Here is a 15917-nt window from a genome sequence, read left to right as displayed (position 1 = left end):
AGTGACCCATAATTAATTTCTCAGATCTTTAAAAATATGTCTTCTAATGTGAAAAATAGAAGAAGAAATAAGAATTTATGCAAAATATAAACCAAATAGTGCAAAGTATAGATTGTGTACTGACATCCCTGTCTTACTCCTCTTCTTGTCTGATTTCAGCGCTGTAAACATCACCCCATAACCATGGTTGCATTTTTTTTATTTTTTTATATAAGTTTCTCACTTCAAATGTCTGCTTAGTTTCTGTTTTCTTTTGTCCATGTGGAAATGTAGTTTTTAAAGTATTTGTTCCATTTTATAAAATGGAAATTTAAATCTACCATTTCCCAAGTTTAAAAATTCAATCTCCTATTTAAATAGCAATCCTTAGGTGTTCTTGTAGTAGAGTAACTTTCCATTACTGCTTAATTTTCCCTTTTTCTATCTATCTATCTATCTATCTATCTATCTGTCTGTCTGTCTGTCTGTCTGTCTGTCTGTCTGTCTGTCTGTCTGTCTGTCTGTCTGTCTGTCTGTCTGTCTGGAAGAATGCTTAATGGAATCAGTTTGCAGCTGCAGGTGAGAAAGCAAAATATTTATTAAGAAATGTGTTCTTAATTTTCTTTATTTCAAAAGTAAATGACATTATGATATTATTAGTTATTCAAAGAGGTGTATTTTAATTTAGTCCATAATTTATTGGTCTAACATTTAAATCTAAAAAATGCAGAAGCGTCATCTTATTGATATGAACTTAACCCTCCCTTAAGGGCATCATTCTTGACATGCCCATTACAAGGTGTTTGTTGCATGTTGTTTTGTCTTGGTAGAGTAATATATTGCTCTACTTTCCCCTATTGTATTATTAATTGTAGCCTCTGTCAGAACGCCTCAAATCCCACAGACTTACCACTGTTTATAAGGTATTATAGTATACTAGACATTAAGCCCGTTACAATAACGGGCGCTAGAACAGTAGTGCATTCTCTTTGAGAATTCTTTAACGCTCATTTTCCTGTTCTTCTATAGATCTCTTTGCTCTTCTGAGTCTTTCTCTTTTAGCGTTTTTCTGACGCTCATTTTCTTTTTCTTCTTTTTTGGGCGGCATGTTGTTAGTAGATAGTCACAGTAATATAGGCTTGTACGTCCGTAATATTTTCTGTTACAGTAATACTGGCTTGTATGTGGCTGTAATATGTGTCACTGTATTGTGTGCCTTTAATTTTCTCTCGCAGTAATACTGGTTTGTATTTCCATAAAATGCCTGTAATTTTCTTTGACAGTAATACTGGCTTTGATGTCCGTAATATGCGTTTAATTTTCTGTCACAACAGTGGGCAATCAGTAGATTCTCCCCAGTAACTGATGTAATGTGTGGCGTGCAGTTGATAATCATGCTTGTGGCGTCTCTCCAGCAAGTACTGTGCAGTTCCCCAGCAAGTATTTTAATCTGTGCTGTCGTGCAGCTGATTATTGTATGTGTGGCGTCTCCCCAGCAACGGATTTTTGTGCGCGAAAATAAATCTACTTTTAAAAGTCATTCTATTGTAATATCATGAAAATTTGTATATTTAGGAAAACCCCTTCACCAACTGACACTTTACCGGGCCAGGCTTCTTAATCGCAAATCTGACATCCTCAGAGTGAACACTTGCACAACAACAAATACTAATCCCACCTCTTTGGGGAAGCTGGTCTCCGCGTCTCAGTACCCGATTGGATTTTTCGTGCCTTTTGTTTTAAGTCTTACCTCATTTACAGAAATCCGATTGGATCGGCCGCGCGATATTTTATAGTTCCCGCCCTCTCTGTCTTGTGCGACTCGTCAGGCAGCCTTTGAAGCATCGCACCGTACCCCGCGCATGCACACTTCACCAGAAGACACACACACACGGACACTGGATGCACACAGGGGTTTTATTAAAGAGGATAAGTTCTCCCAAACCTTCCCTTCTATACAGTAATCCCTCCTCCATCGCGGGGGTTGCGTTCCAGAGCCATCCGCGAAATAAGAAAATCCGCGAAGTAGAAACCATATGTTTATATGGTTATTTTTATATTGTCATGCTTGGGTCACAGATTTGCGCAGAAACACAGGAGGTTGTAGAGTGACAGGAATGTTATTCAAACACTGCAAACAAACATTTGTCTCTTTTTCAAAAGTTTAAACTGTGCTCCATGACAAGACAGAGATGACAGTTCAGTCTCACAATTAAAAGAATGCAAACATATCTTCCTCTTCAAAGGAGCAAACAAATCAATAGGGCTGTTTGGCTTGTAAGTATGCGAAGCACCGCGGCACAAAGCTGTTGAAGGCGGCAGCTCACACCCCCTCCGTCAGGAGCAGAGAGAGAGAGAGAGTTAGAGAGACCTAGAGACAGACAGATAAAAAAATCAATACGTGTCCTTTGAGCTTTTAAGTATGCGAAGCACCGTGCAGCATACTTAAAAGCTGCACACAGAAGGTAGCAACGTGAAGATAATCTTTCAGCATTTTTAGACAAGCGTCCGTATCGTCTAGGTGTGCGAACAGCCCCCCTGCTCACACCCCCTACGTCAGGATCACAGATAGTCAGCGCAAGAGAGAGAGAGAGAGAAAGTAAGTTGGGTAGCTTCTCAGCCATCTGCCAATAGCGTCCCTTGTATGAAATCAACTGGGCAAACCAACTGAGGAAGCATGTACCAGAAATTAAAAGACCCATTGTCCTCAGAAACCCGCGAAGCAGCGAAAAATCTGCGATATATATTTAAATATGCTTACATATAAAATCCGCGATGGAGTGAAGCCGCGAAAGGCGAAGCGCGATATAGCGAGGGATTACTGTATCTATAACCTCAGGCAATTAGGTATAGTAAAAGACAAGCAGGAGTTAAGTTACACATAAAACAATGTGTTATTGGTAATATTCATAAATAATAACAATATGCAAAGTACATTTGAATATTGGCAACCATACAACCTGATTAAATGGTGATGTGTAGTTTCAGGCGGCACACAAACTTGTAGTTATTTAAAATGTCTCTAGTTAATTTGTGGTCATCTTTCAGCCACATGTCTGTTCAATATGGCTGCCAAGCTGTGCTCTCCATTGTGTTGACTTCTTCATCAGTTGTTAGTAAGAGAGATACTTCTTCATCATCAGAGGTTGGTAAGAGAGACAGTGTGAGGTTGAGCAAGTAAATTTATAGATGTTCTGTCCAACCCCTAGAGCCAGTAGGACGTCATGGTACTTAAAAGCTTCTGATCCAAACCAATTCCAAACAGCCATGCTTCAGACCAATGGGGGAATAGAACATCTTAACACCTGCCACCCCCCAAGACCATATGTTAAAGAAAAGCTTGGCAGTTAGGCAGCCTGGTTTTCTTTTCGGGGGTTGAAAGACTTTAGCAGAGAAACACTCACCAAACTGGTTTAAGGCACAGACAACGCTGTCAATTCAAAGAGACCCATTCCTGGTGGGGGGAGGGGTTGTAAACATGAATGCTTCTCACATAATGTAACACTAATTTACATTGCTTTGCCTAAATTACAAATAAAGACATACAAAATATTTATCAAGTTATATGCAAAAATCTTACATCACAACACATGTACTGTTGAAATGCATTGCATCTTTGATTCCAGTAGATGGCATTTAAACACAACAACCTCATTAATGACATTTTAAATAGAAAAAACATGATGCAATACAAATTGCATTGGAGCTCATTGATTGCTACACGGAGGGAAATGACTGATTGTATAGTCTCACACTTCAGTCCTGGGAGGCCAGTGTACTCTTCTTTATAGCTTTTAATAGTCTTTCATTTATTCATGCTATCATTTTGCTACATTAATATTGGAAGACTAACAGAATGTTTAATTGTTTTGGATAAATGTAATATTCCTTTTTACATTCTTTTTATTTCCTGTGTTTTTTCTGTTTAAAATTTGCTTTATTGCAGCTTTTCTATCTATGTATTTTAAGTTCCTGTTTCTCATAAAATGATGACATCATCTCAATAGTCTGTATTGACAGTTTTATTAATTAAACCCCATATGTGGAGAACTTGAATGAAAATTCAATGCAGTTAAATTTCTACTGCCATGGTTTGGAAGAGTGGGTGGTTTCAAGGTTCTCTTGGAGTTTTTGGAGTGAAAAAGAATGTATATCTAACTATGCATAATTGTTTACTGGTACTAGGATTTTACTGTTTGTGTACCACTTTGTATTACTGTCATATTCAGCACTTAGACCCCCCATTGCTTCCTCCATGAATAGCTCATGGGATCACCACTGTTGATAGTGTTAATTACTGAGAGAGTTGAATACTAAAGATGAATATCTTATAAATGTGTAGTCTGAAGCAGAGGGGACTGTTCAGTATTTGAACAAGTCTAAATAGTATAACATAGAACTAGTAAATAAAGTTGACTTTACTGTTTATATTTTTTTATTTGGACTTTCAGAAGGAGAGAAAATGATGAATATGTTTTATGTGTTTAACGTAAAATGACAGAGAATCCAAATATTTGAAATTCTTCTGAGGAAATGTTAAACTGTAATTTGGTTTTCAGATTCCAAAGTCTAATGAGGAATATGACCTGCATTCCCCACCAGATATGGCCTATATATTTAGCGGAGCTTACATTCCTTTGAGCTGTAAACTAATAGAACAGGTGAGAGAAAAATACTCTAGTTTCAGTATAATGTATCAACTTGTTTAATTAATTCATTCATTCATTAAATCATTAGAAGTTATTTTTTCAGTTGATATGTGCTTTACATATATCACCATCTTAAGGTGATTTATAGGGCACAATGTACTAGTATGTATGGGTGTTAAGATATTTCTAGAACTGGTGCAAGTTACAGTAAATCACTTATTCTGAGTTGCATATCAAGTCAGTGGCTGATCTTAAACAAACATATCGAACAACACAATTTCTCACTACTTTTTTCACTTAAAAAATTACTAAAATTAAGCCATTTGCAGAAGAGTAAGTTCGCAAATTTTATAAGACAATTTGACATTAATATACTGCGTTATTCACTTTCTGCTGCACTGTTAATTAAGAACACAGCAGCAAGTAATATAACAAATGCTTTTATAGTTCAAGCATATGTAACATCAGTTCTTTGATCTTGGTTTTCACTTAAAGTTCATTTCAGGCCTGATTTTGAGAAATATAAAACAGAATGTATTTGACTTCCACTTCACCAGGAAAACCCAGAATTAGTGTGAAGCCCCTGTTAGGTGCATTATTTCTTGACTTGCACTGGAGGGCCAAAGTAGCTCAATACAACTTCATGCAAAACTGTGATGCTTTACATGTACATGTACAACTACTCAATTTTTTTTAGTTTTCAAAAGAGTACTGACAGGATTTCTGCTCTGTTTTGTTGTCATTTTTTAGAATGTATCCCTTCTCCCTTGACTGAGGTCTTAAGTGTTGCCTTGATTAAATTAGTTATTACCTAATTTAAAACATCTTCTGCCACAGCAACATTGCCCTGGTAGTCACTTTTCATAGTTGTGTTCTATGCTTCATTTGTATTTTCTTGTGATTAGTTTGTTATCACTTAGAGCTTTTGAGCCTTTTGGGATTTTTCTAGCTTTTGCCTGTGTTTGGATGTTAGATTTACATTTTTATATTTGACATTGTTCTGGCTCTTATTCTTATTAATTTGTTTTTAGTTGTTTTCTAAGTTATAGTATTTGAATTTTTTGTTTTTCCTTTAGTAATTTTGAATTTAGATTTTTTTTGTGTTTTGATATTTGAAAATTGATAAATGGATTATTTTGAGTATGACATGGGTGGTTTTTGGTCTTCTTTGTTGGGGGCTTATCATGTCAGGTACTGGCTACTGACTCTGTAATCCTACTTGGTGTTGTAGTTGCTGACACAATAAAGGTCTGTGCCTTCTGAGCAGGCTTCAGCCCAAACAGCCTAGTCCCAACCACAAAAGGGAGGTTTGCAGGTTGCACATCAGGTTATACAGCCAAAGGGTTATAAATTTCACAAATATCAAACCAAGAGATCTGAAAAAAACTGAAAAAAAAACCCCAAAACCTTGCTGCTGGCCCAAATAAACTCAAAGTTCCTTGAATAATTAAACATTTGTTAGGAATATTCAAGAAAAAAAGCATAAAATGTCAAGGCAGAGAAAAAGGCAAAATAGATTTTGCCTAAAAGGCAAACAAAACCAAAGACCAGCACACGAAAAATAGTCCCTTACAAGTGATAGGGTTATAAAGGATACCCTATTTAAGGATGAAACTAATGAAGGGTTACAATAAAATAAAAAATATATAAATGATCTGTGTACAATGAATATACTTTTCTATAATTTTAAGTATTATATCATTATGTAGTGTGTATTATGCATCTATTTGAAGTTATGTGTATTTCATGTTTTATGGTTATTTTTGTTAATTGTATATGTAATTTTGTAATTGTGTACTGTTCCTTTTAAATATAATCACATTTTTTGTTCTCTGTTGGTGAAGTCCAAGGAGGCAGGTCCACCCTGATGTCACCACTCCTGTGGGCTACCTCATGTTGTTTAAATTGGCTTAGAAGGGTCAGGAGTTGGGAATCATTTGTTTATAGGTGTTTCTGAGAGTTATTGTGCTTTGTTTGTTGTGTTTTCTGGTTTTGTAGCTTTATTATGCTATGTTTAACTACCAGTGAATAGTCACAAATCAAGATAAGCACATGGGCCATAGCTGAATGCCCAGGAGAGGTGGCATCTGTGAGGAGCTTACATTATTCTTGTGTATGTTTGGTGTACAGTACTGATGTTTTCCTAACAGCCAAGCTCTTTTAATTAACGTTACATGAGTTTGTGTGAAGTATTACCTGCCACCTTGGTTTGGAAAACAATGACTTCATAGATAACATTTTTATCAGTCAGTATACACAATACTAAGATGCCATAAGATTGTTTTTTTTTTTGTTATATACCTAAATCAATTTCTCCAAAAATACTTACCCAACTATCACTCAGGTTCTGGAACGAGATGGCTGGAATGGCCTAGAGGAGGTTGCAAGAATGCTTAATGGAAACGAGTTTGCAGTTGCAGGTGAGAAAGCTAAATAGTTATTTAGAAATCCCTTCTAACATTCTTTTTTCCCTCATATTTTTTCTGTTTAAAATGTGATTTTTTTGCAGCTTTTCTCAATTGCTTTGACACATATCCAGAAACATTCTTAACATTCTCATTACTGTGACAGCATTTCTCAAAACAGTTTTTATGGTACTGCACAACAATATGGTTGAGCTGCCAAAGACCATAACTCGTGTCTCAAAAACAAATAATTCCAAGAATGAATAAGTGAGTGCCACAAAAATTACCTTAGACTTTGTTTAAACTGTGACAGCCAAAATGCATAGACATATTGTCAAAATGTCAGTTGGGCACTGTCCTTAACATGCTCCTTAACTCACAAATTTCAAATAGCTGGATTTACATAATTTTGCTAACACTGACAAATAATTTTTCTTTAATAAACTGAATACTACACATGTCATGAGCACGCTTTTCAGCATTGCAAGGTTCCACACAATGGCTTGATGGCCTATGATAATTTGGCCACAACTTATTTTCTGGGCAAGAATGAAAATAGCCTCATTTACACAGTCATGAAAAGTTTAACTTTATTCCAGTTCCGTGACTCTCTAAAGCAATGAAGATACAAAATTAGTTGTGGAAATCTTTGGTATATTGGAAATCACTCAATTACAACAGTTGTCTCATATTCTCTGCGCATCTAGAGTAAGTATATACAAGCCATACTGAAAGGTGTTACATCACAAATTGTAGTACAGTGTTGTGTACACCAATTATTTACCTATATATACTGGTGCTGCAGCCCCCTTACTCTGTCATATTTAAGGCTTTTAAAGTTGCTTCATTGTCAAACAATGTCTCTTCAACACTCTTACCTGTTTTGGCGAGGCTGACAGAGTTGATGTCTTGGAAGATGCAATTAACTTCTGTAATTGTACTCTGGACTATCTATGTCTGATAAATAATTTGCAATCATCATATTGCCGAGTTTGTCCTCTTGTTGTGGTAGGAATGCCACCAGCATTAGGTAGTCGCTCAGTTCTGTACAGCATAGTCCATATATTCTTTGTGATTTTTGATTTTTTGTATTAACTTATTGTAATAACTGCAAGTGGAAAATAGCATGAAGAACTATTACATTATTTGATTACACCACTGTTTTCCTTCTGGAATCTTTGGAGAACACAGTGGACCAGCCAACACCAGACAGTACTCTTTGCCTAGCCTCAGGCATTGTAAGGACATGGTTGACCACATTGACCACAATTTTGGCCCTTTTTTGCCAAGAATATCTTTATGTCTTTATGCTTTTTTCCCTCTTCCTCTGTTCTGTTCTCTAGCCACCATCAAACCACAAATCATCCTTACTCTTCCTCATGTACTTGCATGATTAAGCATTTGATCCTGTTCAATATTTTACTGCAAATATTCCTGCGTGTTAAGCGATTGTGGCAGTTCTGTTGTGCTTTTGCCCTGTAAATATGTTTGATAATTCATAGTTCAGGAATTGCACTATTAAAGCTAATTTGACAGAATATGTCATTGTTTAATGTAAGATTTAAGAAATTCCCCTTATTTATTTAAATCTAAGATTCAACTGAAAAGGAATATATATGTTTATTAGACACTACAACAACACTACACCACTGGAATTTATTTAATATATACTTGATTAATTATGACTGTTGGTTGAACAGTTGTATTACGTAAGATGGCTCACAAGATGATTACATACATACAGAGTTTTGGGTGTTAGATTATTCAGCTAATAAGCTACACAACCATTTTGATAAACAACACATAAGTTGTGGGGAGGGGAAGAATGCCAAGAGAAAACCCCATACAGGCAAAGAAAGAAATTATAAACTCCATATATAGTATACTTGAGTCTGGTGCTGTAAGACAACAGCGTCAAATATATTTCAGTTCACTTGAGTTTATTCTTATAAGTACACTTGCACTTGTAAGCCTAGTGCACTGTACATAATTTGCGAGAACACAATAGTTAACAAGTAACACAAAACAACTTTCTATAAAAACATCACAGAACATTTAAAGCTCTCTATTTAATTAACTATTAGAACTATGGGTGCTATGTTCTAATCCTGATTCATTTTAACCCTTCAGTCATTTTATCAGTAAAATCTTATATTTTATAGTGTTCACTTCACAATATTTAAAGACTAAGAAATCCATATTTGTACAGCACATCAGCACATTGTATCATTATAATCCTGAGCTGTAGAGATTACTGCATTTTTATGTGCACCTTAGTTTGCCTTGACAGGAAATATTCAATGCTGTTATTATTACTTGTTTTTCTTGTTTATGCTTTTATTCTCACTTATATTTTGTCTTTTCCATAGCGGGTGGAGGTGGCGCTGGTGAGTCTAAGCCCAAACCACAGTCTAGCAGATTAATGTTTGTCATATTTTTGGGTGGCTGCACTTTCTCAGAAATATCAGCCCTTAGGTTCCTGGGAAAACAAAAAGGTTTGTATGGATATATTTTTGATGCAATAATAATACTCATAATTGAGTAAATACTTGTAGCATTGTTAGTGGTTTTTGACAAGGTAGTTATTTTCCCATGAATCCCTCCATCCATTCATATATCCATCAAATTCTTGGATCCATTTACAATCAGTTTTCAGTATACTGAAGTGCAGCCCTCCTTGAAAGCTTTGACATGATACTGCCACAACCGTGCATGGCCACTGTTTAGCATATCTTTCTATGGAATGCAATGTTAACTTTCCTGTAGCATTGACAGAATTTATCATTACCAAAAATTTCAAGTTTTAACTAATTGTTCAGAACACATTGTCCAAGGACTCTTCAGGATCATCCAGGCACATTGCACATGTTATTACAAGTTAATAGGATTTTTCGCCCTGCCAACCTGACATACAGTAAATTCAATTTTTGTGAAGTTTGTGCAGTGAGATTAAGATCTGCTGTAGATGTTTGTAATGCCCCTTATATCAGTACTTTTAACAGTTCATAAGGTCTGCATAATGCATGGGTAATGCCTGGGACCATGGTGTGATGACTCACTGAGATGAGGCATCATTAATTGCCATTGTTGACTGCTTCCAAATCAAGTTTAGGCTCAGAAAGCTTGGAATTATGGTTATTCATCTTCAGAGATACCTTTAATTAATTACCCCTTTGGGCTGATGGCCCTTATGTTTGCATATAGAGACAATATAAACAGTGGTGCACACTTGGTAACATTTAATAAAGGCCATTTTCATATTGTTATTGAATTGTTTAATACAGCTGGTGCAAGTCTCTTTTGTACTTTTACATTTTTCTTTACAGGTTCAACGATTTGAAGCAGGTTTTTTTAAAGTATTTGGTAAAAGGAAATGTTTTTTTATTGTCCTGCTTTATATAGGCTTTCCTATTTTGTTCTAATTTCAGTGGTTTCAAGCAACTTGGAAATTAATTCAGTGGTTTCAAGCAACTTGGAAATTAATTCTATGATCATGCTGACATCTGTTAATAGATCACCAATAATTTTCAACCGTACAAAAGAATATTTTGTATTTCATGGAGTTTTGCACAGGCATAAGCTTTCCAAATCCACTAACATGTTATCATACAGTATTTAATGTAAATAGTGTATGAATTGAAGCATTCATTTGCTCATCAATCTATTTTCCTAATCTGATAAACTGAAAGCTAATTAATTGATCAACGTGGGACAAAAGATAGGACGCAGCTGAGGCAGAGATGCTGGCAAAATCATAACCAACTCCATAAGCTACATCAGACAATCTAATTTAAAGGTGTCAGTCAACTTAACAGCATTTCTTTAGTTTTTTGAAAGAACTCGTAGTTCCTGTGGACATGTGTGCATAAATGTACCCTGTGTTGATGCTTTATGCCTGCCTGTATCCCAGATCAGATATGTTGTAGATCATAAATTATACATAATGCATATCATTTTTTTTTATAAGCACCTTATATATGAAGTATCCTAAAAAGAAACTTTAGTATTGGATATGTCTTCGAAGTTCATAGTTCTATGTTGTTATGATTACTATTTTAAGTCTTTCTCTAATGTGAGATCAACTGAAGAAGGCATTCTGTTCGCTAAAGTGATTTATAAACTTGTTAGGTACAGTATATAGTATGCACTAGTATGACACAAGAACAGGGTAAAGGTTTGGGGTCTGTAGCAGAGTCTTGTGTAATTGCGATTGCATAAGAAATGAGAATAAACAAAGATAACCCCTTCGGGTTGTAATCATGGCTGTCTTAGCCAGTTGGTAGTACTTTCAGGGACTGAAAAGTTTGAATATGGGTTGGGTTCGGGAGTGGAAACTGACTTCTGGACAATGCAAATTCTGTATATCAGCTGGAGTGAAAGAGATAGAAGTGACATTATGTTTCCTTTGGGTTTTCTTCCTCATTTCTAGGGAAGCAAAAAAAAATGACATTAGCTCTGGTGTTGCCCACTATCCTTCCACCTCCCTTATATAAGTTGTATTTGACTAAGAGCATCAACAAAGACACAAAGTATACACATCTCTAACCATGGTATTGTACAGATATTTTGAACTTTCTCTGATGGCTTTAATAAATAATTTCATGTTCTTAACAGGATACAAGTTCATTATCATAACAACTGCAATTACCAATAGCAGCCGGTTGCTGGAAAGTCTGAATGATGGGCATTCATAACCTGGAAACAATGACCAAAATTGTCTGCAACATGAATCTTCACATCCTGGTGAATACAAGTGAAACTTCACTGATGTAGTTGCATAATGAACCTTCTAAGACAGGAACATCTGAATAAGATGATTACCATTGGTTTGATTTTAATATTTATATTTGAAGGTGTGGAAGATGGAATACATAAATATGAATAACAAAACATTACCTGTTAATATTTGGATCCTGTTGAATCCTGTTGAGTGTTATGTTTTCAGTAAGCAATAAAAGTGTTAATCAAATACTGAAAATACATAAATATATTTGATGTTTGCCTGCAATTATTTACCAAATTAATTGTGATGAAGGTACCATATGTTTGAGGCTTCTTTTGGATGCTTTGTTTTAGCAGGCAAATACATCTATATAGTCACCCGGCAGATAATCTATATGGTTTTTGAGCCAAAGTTGTATAGATACACTACATATTATTAACAATAATTTTTAATTGTCCAGACATATAACCAGTGTATGCCAGACTATGAAAATATAGAACCCAGGGGTTTTATTAGCTAAAATGAAAAGGAGGATTAGTTGATTGGCAAACAACATATAGCCCACAAAAATGCCGTAACAAGTCATAAAATTAGTTGATTATCTATATGACAGACTAGCACCTGTTAAAATTAAAGAAAAAATAGTGAGAGAAGTCAATTTGAAGAAGACAGTTATCTTTGAAATAACAGTGACTGAGTATGGAGAAAAGTGCATCAGTCAAAGCATACATGAATTTTATAGGCACCTCCTGAATGATGAAGCAAGGATTAGAAAATATTTCCAGATCAGATAAGGCTAAAATAAAGATTATTAATAAAAGACAAAGTGTTGGCAGGGCCATGCAGGCAACAACATGGTTCTTCTGTATGCTTTTTATTTTTCTTTTCTTTTTATATATTTTTTTCTGTTTTTTGCCTATATCCTTTTAGTTTATGTTTTTATTTTATTTTTTTAATTTCATACAATAACCTGAGAAAAATTAGTTCTGTTACAATTTTTTCTTTTTTTTTTCTAGCATCTTAGCTGATAAATGACTTAATATGTGCAGCCAGACCCATTCCAGCATAACATAAATGCATACTCCTCTGTGAAGAAATTGTACAATTTCCTTTGAAATGCTGAAAATATGAGGTGATGAAAAGAACACAGTGACTGTAGAATTAGATTAAGTAAAAAAAACCTTTAAGAGAGTCTTTTCTGGACCTGCACAAGGTATCAGGAATAAGGCAGAGGTAACCTTACCCTGTTCGCTACAAGTTTTGGAGGATTGTCAGTCTCGATAGATCTGTGTTTTGGAATTTGACAAACAACAATAGACTCTGCTTCAGATGTTGATTTAGAAGGTTTTACTACTGTAATTATAGGTTTAATTTAATACTCTGGAAAGGTCAGTGTTGGCAAGTGTGGTATCCATCAACAAAAATACCAAAGTTTATTTTATGTTACAATAGAGCATCAAATCAACTGAAATCAACTAAATTTCATTGCCATTCATTCACGTACATAATAATAGTATATGATTGAACGAAATTTTGTTCTGGTTCATAGGCAAAATGACATACATTTAAAATACACCATAACATTACCAAAACCAGAGTAACCATACAATACAAGACAAAAGATGCAGGACTACAAAGCTCAATATCAATATTAAAGTAAAGAGTGCAAAGTTATAGTACACAATTGGGTGACATGTAGGAGTTTAAAACTCTTGACAGCTTGGGGAAAGAAGCTGTTATAGGACCTGGCTGTTCTGGTTCTAATGCTGTGGTATCTTCTACCTGATGGCAGGAGGTCAAACAATGAGTGTGACGGGTAAGCGATGTCTTGCACAGTGGTGTAGGCTCTATGCATACAGCATGTCTGAAAGATGTTCTGGATTGAGGAAAGGGAGACCCATGTTATCCTCTTAGCAGTCCTCACTACATACTGCAGAGTCTTGCGCTCATGAGCTTTGCTGTTCCCAAACCACATAGTGATACAGTTTGTCAGAATGCTGTCCAGAGTTTCTCTGTGAAAGGTGGTAAGAATGGCTTGTGGCAAGCTATTTTGCTTCAGTCTCTGCAGAAAAAGGAGGCGTTGTTGTGCCTTCTTGACAATAGAGTTGGTGATGGTTGTCCAGGAGAGATCATTAGAGATATGCACACCAAGAAACTTGTTAGTGATTCTCTCCACGGCAGAGCCACTGATGAGCTGTGGAGAATAGTCGTTTGATGTTCTCCTGAAATCAACAAGCATCTCTTTTTTTCTTATTGACATTTAGAGAGAGATTATTTTCACTGCACATCTATAGGATGTGTCATCATTGTTGGTGATGAGGCCCACTATGGCTGTATCATCCGCAAACTTGACAATGACATTAAACTCAGACTTGGCAGTGCCGTTTTAGGTGAGCAGCATGAACAATAGTGGGCTCAGCCCACAGCCTTGCGGGAAATCTGTGCTCAGCCTGGTGTTGTTTGATGTTCTTCTGCCAATACACACTGACTGTGGTCTCTCTATCAAAAAGTCCAGAATCCAATTACACAGTGGAGTGGCAGTACCAGCAGAGAGAGTTTCCTCGCCAATAGCTGAGGAATGATTGTGTTGAACACCTAGCTGAAGTCAACAAACAGCATTCTGATATACTGTACATATCCATGGTGTTTAGGTGAGACAGAACAGCATGCAAGGCATAAGAAATAGCATCATCAGTGTAGCAGTTCAGACGGTAAGCAAACCTGATTGGGTCCAATGAGGTTGGAAGGATGGAGTTGATGTATCTTTTGATCATCTGTTCAAAGCACTTCATCATGATAGGAGTTAGTGCTATAGGATGGTAGTCATTAAGACACGTCACTGTTGACGTCTTCAGCACTGGAATAATAATGGTCTTTTTTGAAACACGTGGGGACACAGCCTGGCTCAAAGAGATGTTAAAGATGGCTGTAAAGACATCAGGCAGTTGGTCAGCACAGTCTCTAAGCATACTCCCTGGAATATTGTCAGGTCCTACAGCTTTTTGTGGATTGACTCTAGAAAGTGTCCTTACATCAGCAGGGTCCAGGCGGAGTGCCTGTTCCTCAAGTGTGGAAGTGGATTTATATGCCCGTGTGTTGTTTTGAGCCTTCCCTGTTATTGTTGTAGAAACTGTTGCAGTATAGATACCTCCATGTGTGTTCTTTAAGTCCAAAACCATAAGAATATTGTGACTAGAACTAAAATGAAGAGGACAAACATTCCTGGAAACACCAGGATGGACATTAAAACAAACATTAGCACTGTACATGGGAGCCGACGATTCCGTGTGTCTGAGCGTGCCGACATGGTCATGGATCCATACACAGCTAATGGCTAAGATGGAAGTAGCTGTAAATTGTACAAGTATGTGCTGACCAGGCTTTCCATTATGGATGCTAGGGGTCTTTGCCCTCTGTTCCCTTCGCTCGCCAACCCCCCAGGCCAGTGCTACGTGCAAGCCACTTTGCAGTTCTGCCTCTCGTGTATAGGGATGCAGATGTACAATTTAAACAGATTGTTATTTTCATGTGAATTGTTACATATGCATAATAGAACTAATTATTTTACATTACAGCAAGTAATTAACCATATTAAAAAATAGTAAAACAATAATTTGAAAGTAAATTATGTTTCATGTTGTGTTCAAGTTTTTTGTTGCGTTATACGATTTTGTTCTGTTTGGCTTTGAAATTAACACGCAAATGTTTTAAACTTACACTTTTACTGAAAAACTATAGTAAAAACAATTTTTTGAATTAATTTTTTGTCAATATCTCATTGAATTTTGATTCTGTATTTGGACTTACATTGTGACAACCCAATGTATAACTGCCCGTGAGAATATTTTGTTTCTTTCTCTCTAATAAACCAACTTTTTCAAATATTTGTCTCTGTGATTTGTTAATTGTCTTTTCAAAATCTATTCTAACAGGAAACGGTTAATGTTTTAATACAAATGGCATATCAAGATCTCCTTTCTTTATTAATAACATTTGCTCAGAGTACTTTAAACTAGAACGTGGTACCAGACAAGGATGTCCCTTGTCGCCACTGTTGTTTGCAATCGCTATTGAACCACTGGCGGTTCACTGCCAAAATTCTTATCAGATAAAGGGGATTGTCAGAGAAGGACTGGAACAGAAAATTTCTCTATATGCAGA

General features: G+C 36.0%; 1 protein-coding gene across 1 annotated transcript in view; it reads left to right on the top strand.

The window, feature by feature from the left end:
- Positions 1-15638, top strand: part of vps33b (VPS33B late endosome and lysosome associated) — a 111540-nt gene extending 95902 nt beyond the window's left edge. The window contains 4 exon segments of the mRNA XM_051920225.1: positions 4539-4640; positions 6973-7048; positions 9403-9528; positions 11648-15638. Of these exon segments, the coding sequence (XP_051776185.1) occupies positions 4539-4640; positions 6973-7048; positions 9403-9528; positions 11648-11727 (384 nt within the window). The 3' untranslated portion in view covers positions 11728-15638.
- Positions 15639-15917: the final 279 nt, after the last annotated feature.

This window comes from Erpetoichthys calabaricus, chromosome 17 (assembly GCF_900747795.2).
Source record: "Erpetoichthys calabaricus chromosome 17, fErpCal1.3, whole genome shotgun sequence".
Classification (NCBI taxonomy): domain Eukaryota; kingdom Metazoa; phylum Chordata; class Cladistia; order Polypteriformes; family Polypteridae; genus Erpetoichthys; species Erpetoichthys calabaricus.
This window is presented reverse-complemented; position numbering and strand designations above follow the sequence as displayed.